The 7,500-nt window shown below is 40.5% G+C and overlaps 1 protein-coding gene across 2 annotated transcripts in view; it reads left to right on the top strand.

The window, feature by feature from the left end:
- The window catches only part of LOC138059899 (uncharacterized), a 13,711-nt gene that overhangs the window by 5,340 nt on the left and 871 nt on the right, over positions 1 to 7,500 (top strand). Inside the window, exons 1-3 of one of the 2 annotated variants that reach the window (XM_068905552.1) lie at positions 2,577 to 2,875; positions 4,969 to 6,191; positions 6,856 to 7,500. The exon at positions 6,856 to 7,500 is cut by the window's right edge and continues 746 nt beyond it. In XM_068905552.1, coding sequence (XP_068761653.1) covers positions 4,994 to 6,191; positions 6,856 to 7,500 — 1,843 coding nt within the window. In that variant the 5' untranslated portion in view covers positions 2,577 to 2,875; positions 4,969 to 4,993. Of the gene's footprint in view, positions 1 to 2,576; positions 2,876 to 4,968; positions 6,192 to 6,855 lie in introns of those variants that run through there. The other variant, XM_068905551.1, reaches the window with a different exon arrangement.

Here is a 7,500-nt window from a genome sequence, read left to right as displayed (position 1 = left end):
GAAGAATCTAAAGCTAATTAATATTCCAACTATAAAATTGCATAATATTAACTATAAATTCATACTTGATCAGATATTCTGTAAATTATAAGCTTTCCGAAATAAATGAGTCTTAAGGGCTTTCTTGAATGTTTGTACGTTTTGAGAATGGCGGACTGCACGTGGTAATTTGTTCCATAAAGCTGGTGCAGCCGCTACAAAGCTACGATCACCTAATGTCTTTAGAGTTTTTACTCGAGGAGGCTGAAGAAGAAGCTCATTAGTAGATCTAAGATTATATGTACACTGAGTCCTTAGGGTGATCAATTCAATTAAATACGCTGGTGCAAGACCATGGATTGCCTTAAAAGTAATGAGCAGTATCTTAAACTGAATACGAAATTTAATGGGTAACCAATGTAACATTTTAAGGGAGGGGGAAATGTGATCGAAACGCCCTACGTTACAAATAAGTCTTGCTGCTGAATTTTGTACCCGTTGGAGTTTGTAAAGTTCGGTGGCTGGTAGACCATATAGTATACTGTTACAATAGTCCAAGCGACTCGTGACAAGGGCATTGACCAGGATCTGCGTGGTTTCACGACTGAGGAATTTCCTAATTTTTCTTATGTTATACAAGTGAAAGAAGGCAGATTTGCATAGGCGATTGATGTGGCTGTTTAGTTTGAGCTGATTATCGAGCCAGCATCCGAGGTTCTTGACTTCAGAAGACGAGGAGACTTCCACCGTTCCCACATTGATCGAATCAATGTTGACTTTCGCCAGTTGCTGCCTAGTCCCAATAACTAAAAATTCCGTTTTGTCATCATTTATCTTCAAACGATCAGCCAGCATCCACTTCCTTATGTCGTTGATACACGCTTCCATGGCTACCACTGCGTTGGCGGCATGTTCGGGATCGGGTTTAAACGCAACATAGAGCTGAGTATCATCGGCGTACGCATGGACTTGGGGGAGGTGTCGCTCAATGATAGTAAAGAGCTTGCTGGCGTAAGGAACAAAGAGAAGAGGACCTAGGCAGGAACCTTGAGGGACACCACATTTCACTTCGAACTTTTTAGATGTATGACCATTGATCGACACTGACTGGGAGCGCTGGTATAGATACGACTTGAACCACGAGAGCACGTTACCAGAGATACCAAAATCTGACTTAAGACGGTTTAACAATATCGCATGGTCTACAGTGTCAAAGGCAGCACTTAAATCTAGTAAAACTAGAAGGGTTAGGTGCTGCCTATTCATGTTCATAAGAATGTCGTTCTTGATGCGGAGAAGTGCAGTCTCGGTACTATGGCACTCACGATACGATGACTGGGCTTTCGGGTAGAGGTCATGAATGGTCAAATGATTGTGAGTTTGACTAAATGCAGCACACTCAGTCAGTTTCGAGACAAATGTGAGATTACTTATGGGACGAAGATTAGGAAAGATGACTTCAGCTTTTGGTTTCTTCAGCTTTGGGTGGACATCAGCGTGTTTCCATCTATCTGCAAAACACCCAGATTGAAGTGACAGGTTTATCATCTTAGTAAGTACAGGAAGCAAAACATCAAGACACTCAACAACAAGGGTGGTTGGCATAGGATCCAGTGAACAGGTCTTCTTGGTTGCTTTTGTTATAAGACTACTGACTTCTTTATCAGTGAGAGTTCTAAAGTCCTGGAAGAGGCTGTGGATCTCAGGGTTTCGGGGAAACATCTCGTCCGCTGAACTAAAACACAGGTCACATTCCACAGGTCACTTGTTGCAGGTCATTGTTTTACCTTTTTGAAAATAACCTAAAACTCTCAATTTGGTTAACCCTAGGTCTAAAAACCAACCTTAGGCCAAGGGTTAAAGCCAAATTGAGGGTTTTGGTTACTTTCCAAAGCGTAAAACAATGACCTGCAATGATTGCCTGGTGGAATGTGACGTGCGTTCTAGACCTGCCATCGTGAAGTGCGTAGCGGTATGGACCAAAGTACCCAGCGGTCTATCGCCAGCAGCTGCCTTCTATCGAAACCTCTGCTTTTCATAGTTTTTTACAGCGAAGAAAATAAAAAAAGTAAACTTACCTTTGCTTCATCTTGTGTCCTTGTGTCGATTTGAGGCATTTTGAAATTTGCTCCTATCCTTCATTAAAAGAGAACAAGGCTGGAGACTCGGAACCTCTGAAGCCAGTGATCACTCCATGATCAAGGACGATTTAAGCCGAAAAATGAGCTTGACTTGGCCTTTTGTCCACTCTCACATGAAGCTTCAAAGATCGATAACAAACGATATACATGTAGCATACAGGCCCAGAGTCCAACAAGAATTTCCACATTCTTAGAGAAAAAGCCAGTTTTAACGAAAAACCTGCCACTTTCTCCATTTCAAAAAGCCCTTTTTGATTCATACATGACATGACTGTTGGAAGCTCTGGCTTGGCAGCCTGGCTTAGTGACAATTAACTTTTTTCCCATGGGGATGGTTGAAAAGTTCCAAATTGACGAAGTTTGATATTAGATACTCACCCCTAGGGAGAAGTGAAATTTTCAACAAGCCAGGCTGCTAAGCCGAACCTTCCAATGTCATGTCATGTATGAATCCCAAAGGGCTTTTTAAACTGGAGAAGGTGGTGGGTTCTTCATGAAAACTGGCTTGTTCTGTAAGCATGTGGCGATTTTTGTCAGACTCTAGGCCCTTATGCTACATCGTTTGTTATCAAGCTTCACATGAGAGTGGACAAAAGGCCAAATCAAGCTGATTTTTCAGCTTAAACCGTCCTCGATCGTGGAGTGATCACTGGCTTCAGAGGTTACAAGTCTTCAACCTTGTTCTCTTTTAAAGAAGGATAGGAGCAAAATTCAAAATGCCTCAAATCGACACAAGGACACAAGATGCAGTAAAGGTAAGTTTATTTTTTATTTTCTTGGCTGTATAAAACTAGGATAAGCAGAGGTTCAATAGAAGGTGGCTGCCGGCAATAAACCGCCGGGTACTTTGGTTTATCCTGCCACCTATTTCGCACGACCATTTAAAAGTTTTGAGGTGTAGGTGTTTTTCCGACGTTTTTTATTTTCTTCTCTGTAAACTAGGATAAGCCAATCTTTTTTGGCATTTCATGTTTCCCACATAAACCCCACAAATCATTACATTAACTGAGCATTCAAATTATGAGTCTGGGCCACCTGTGATTCCATCAAACACCCAATGGTTTCTCAAATAAGCAAATAAGCAGTCAGGATTTTGTGTCTGGTCTGCATATTGTACCCAGTCTGCAGTCTGCATTTTGTGCTGACCAAGGTCCAAACAACAACTGTTACATTTATTTGTGCTACAAAGTAAGACTTATAACTAACTAAAGGCAAGTTATAAATTAAAAATACATACAGCAGCTGGTCACCCCAAGTAACTTGAGAGCTGAACTAGAACTAAGAAATAACATTGCCTGATGATTTACGTGACCATCAGTGGATCAGCCAGGTTGATTGGGCTGTTCCAAGATCTGGCCTCAATATAAATTCCATTCAAAAAACATGTTGATACTCAAGTTCATATGAGAGCATTGTCGAGCCTGTTTATCAAAATCTTGGTTTTTCCTAGCAACATATGACATTGGCCACTTAACAATAATTGGCTATTCAGCAGCTTGATTTGTGAATTAGTAATTTATGAACTATTTTGTGCATTCTCTACTTGCACAAATCCCATAATACACCTCTTTTACCCCCCAAAAATCTGCATAGGCATTGTTTTCGACTTCTACTGGGACATTTTCCTGTCCCAGGAGAAATTGCAAACAATGGTTATGCAAAAGTTTTGGGGGGTAATAGAGGTGTATTATGGGATTGTGCAAGTAGTGAATGTTTGACTTTGATATGCTTTTAAAGGTTCTGGACACAAACCAAATTTCAGCAGATAAATTGCAATTGGCACTTTTACACTTATAAAATTACATAATTATTTTGTTTACTATTATAGTGATTACTGTAGCTTCCAATATTGTTACTAGGGAACTTTAGAATGGTTACCACTACAAGGATGGAATTCTCCAGGGTGCACTTGCTCAATGTGCAAAAACAGATAGTCTGTAGTGCTACTTGTACTCCAATCTCACTGATAGTCTCTTATTTAAAATGTATTTACAGTAGAAATAAAGTTAATATTAGTAAAGATGTGTGATTTTTGGTGCTTTTTACAATCTTGCTTTGTAAGCACCTTCCTTTTAAATTGCTGTGACCTTCATTCTGCATAAGACACAATTTATGCTATCAACCCTTCATTAATTAGTTAAGGTGCACGTGACCATTTTGTTGAGGCTTCTGATCATGATGCGGATTTTTACATTGGAATCTTTCCACAATCATCTTCTGGCGATTCGGAATACATTCATGTACATATATTTAAATATTGAATAAATAAAATTAATGACTGAGTGAGTGCATGTATGCATGCATGTGTGCGTGAGTGAGTGTGTGTGTGCATGCATGAGTGCAGAGTGAGTGAGTGAGTGCATGCATGAGTGCATGTTTACATAATTGACTACCTACTTCCCGTGAGAAGCTTTTCAGAACCAATGAAACAAATGATGCAAACGAAAATAAGAAAGTTAAGAATCCCAACTGGCTATTTAAGACACACCAGTTAGCTAGTTACAAATGCATGGAAGGCATTGAACCAGGGACTAATGAGAAAAACTCCAGATAGTGGTCAGAGGCAAGACTGAAACTGGGACCTCCAGATTAAAAGTTTGTCGCCCAAAACACTTGGCCATGCTGCCTCCAGTCTTTGAAAGTCATATGTCAATCATAAAATTGTGACAATAATGACCAAAAATTCTGTAAGGACCCCTGTGGCCTCTCTTGTGTCTCTCAGAGTACTTTTCTCTGTCTTAACCAGAAATTTTACATGCCTTCCCTGGGAAGATTTGTCATGCTTTAAGGTATAGTTTCCCAAGATTAGGCAAGTTTTGTCGCAACGGTATCCCTGTATGTCTTTCAGTTGCAGGTGTCATACACTGCAGATTATGGCTTCTGTTTCACAAGAATATCAAGGGTACACACAAGGTGGTGGATCTGGTAAAGTTAAAGTCACTATTTTGGCTTCTGAGTGGGGATCGAGTAAGGGCGGACTTTCCACCATAAACAGAAAGTTAGCCATTCAGTTGGCAAAATTCCCTGAAGTGGAAATCACTTTCTTTGTGCCACAATGCAGTAAAGGGGACAAGAAAGAAGCCCTCAGCCACGACATAAACATTGTTGAAGCAAAAAAGCTTGTTGGTATTGAAGATCTGGAGTTGCTTAGCTATCCACCAGATGATCTGCTAATTGAGGTGGTCATTGGTCATGGAGTGAAACTTGGTCGTCATGCACAAGTTATAAGAAATCGTCACGAATGCAAATGGGTGCAAGTGGTGCATACAGATCCAGAGGAGCTGGGAATGTTTAAATCCTGTCCAGATCCAATTTCCAAGGGTCAAGAAAAGCACTATATTGAAGTCAAGCTTTGTGAAGAAGCTGACTTTGTGGTAACAATTGGACCCAAGCTAGCCGAGTCTTTCCGTAGATATCTTCAATCTTGTAAAAACCATCAGACAATTTTTGATTTTACTCCTGGTATTTTTGAAGAATTTCTGAGTGTTGATCAAGGCCTTGAGGAAAGAAAAGATTGCACTGTTTTGGTGTTTGGCCGCGGTGATGCAGAAGATTTTCAGTTAAAGGGATTTGACATTGTAGGAAAGGCTGTTGCTTCACTTGCTGACACTCATCTTATCTTTGTTGGAGCACCTGATGGAAAATATCAGGAGATAGCACAATCGCTCTTGGAATGCGATCTACCAGCTAATTGCCTGAAGGTTAGAGGCTACGTCAAGTGCAGAGAAAGCTTAAGGAAATTATTTTGTGAGGTAGACCTAGTAGTCATGCCTTCTAGAACTGAGGGCTTTGGGTTGACTGGTCTTGAGGCCTTGTCAGCTGGTCTGCCAGTTCTTGTCAGCAAAAACTCTGGATTTGGGGAATCCCTAAGCAAAGTACCATTTGGCTCATCATTTGTGATTGACTCAGAGAAACCCGAGGTATGGGCTGCTGCCATCAAGAACATCTGGGATAAAGAGAGGCAAATTCGGCTTAAGCAGGTTCAGGTTTTACGCTCGTCATATGAGCAGAAATACAGTTGGACCAAACAAAGTGAAGCCCTCCTCGTCAAGATAATCAACCTTGTTTGTGGTATGAGGCTTCCATTTTTTTGCATGCAGTTTGAATTGAATTTAAGAAATGTGTCATACACTAATGTGGATAGCTTGCACTATGTTTCTCATTCCCTTAGGATCCATCCAGTGTTTGAGATCACTTTTGATTGATGTACCCCATCCTACTTATTGATGAAGTGCTGCTGAGATGAAGAAAAACATATCAAATCATATCTCAATGAGACTTAGTATGTTTTTCTTTGCCATCAATCACCAGTGTTCTATCTAGGGTATTTGAGGGGTAGAAACTCTCAGCTTCCCTTGTAAAAAATAGTATCATTACAGTATAGAAGTAACTATATCTGAAAAATCGTCGAGACGCGACAAGGTCAGTGCATATGAAGTAAGTATTCCCTGTCTAAGGACACTATATGACAAGGAACATGCAGCATTACAAACTGCTGGCCTTACAGCAGGCTCAGTTATCATGCTGTACATTTTGTTTATGTTAGCAAATATTGGAGAAAAATGTATCATTATGAGAATGTGATCTCAACTACAAAATGAAATAAAATACCACTGTGACATTTCTCAAAATCAAATATATGCAAATCTCATGGGAGGGAGGGCAATGGCAATTCCAAGAACCCCCTTGGAACTTGATGCCTTTACAAGATACTTGATGCTTGATGCCTTTACAGGACTTGGCCGCCCTACCGTGCAGATTCAACAAATTATGTCTTCTGTTTCACAAGAATATCAAGGGTACACACAAGGTGGTGGATCTGGTAAAGTTAAAGTCACTATTTTGGCTTCTGAGTGGGGATCGAGTAAGGGCGGACTTTCCACCATAAACAGAAAGTTAGCCATTCAGTTGGCAAAATTCCCTGAAGTGGAAATCACTTTCTTTGTGCCACAATGCAGTCAAGGGGACAAGAAAGAAGCCCTCAGCCACAGCATAAACATTGTTGAAGCAAGAAAGGTTGTTGGTTTTGAAGGTCTGGAGTTGCTTAGCTTTCCACCAGATGATCTGCTAATCGAGGTGGTCATTGGTCATGGAGTGAAACTTGGTCGTCAGGCACAAGTGATAAGAAATCTTCACAAATGCAAATGGGTGCAAGTGGTGTGTACAGATCCAGAGGAGCTGGGAATGTTTAAATTCTCTCTAGATCCAATTTCCAAGGGTCAAGAAAAGCACTCTATTGAAGTCAAACTTTGTGAAAAAGCTGACTTTGTGCTAACAATTGGATCCAAGCTAGCCGAGTCTTTCCGTAGATATCTTCAATCTTGTAAAAACCATCAGACAATTTTTGGCTTTACTCCTGGTATTTTTGAAGAATTTCTCA

The sequence above is a fragment of the Montipora capricornis genome, chromosome 8, assembly GCF_036669925.1.
Source record: "Montipora capricornis isolate CH-2021 chromosome 8, ASM3666992v2, whole genome shotgun sequence".
Classification (NCBI taxonomy): Eukaryota; Metazoa; Cnidaria; class Anthozoa; order Scleractinia; family Acroporidae; genus Montipora; species Montipora capricornis.
This window is presented reverse-complemented; position numbering and strand designations above follow the sequence as displayed.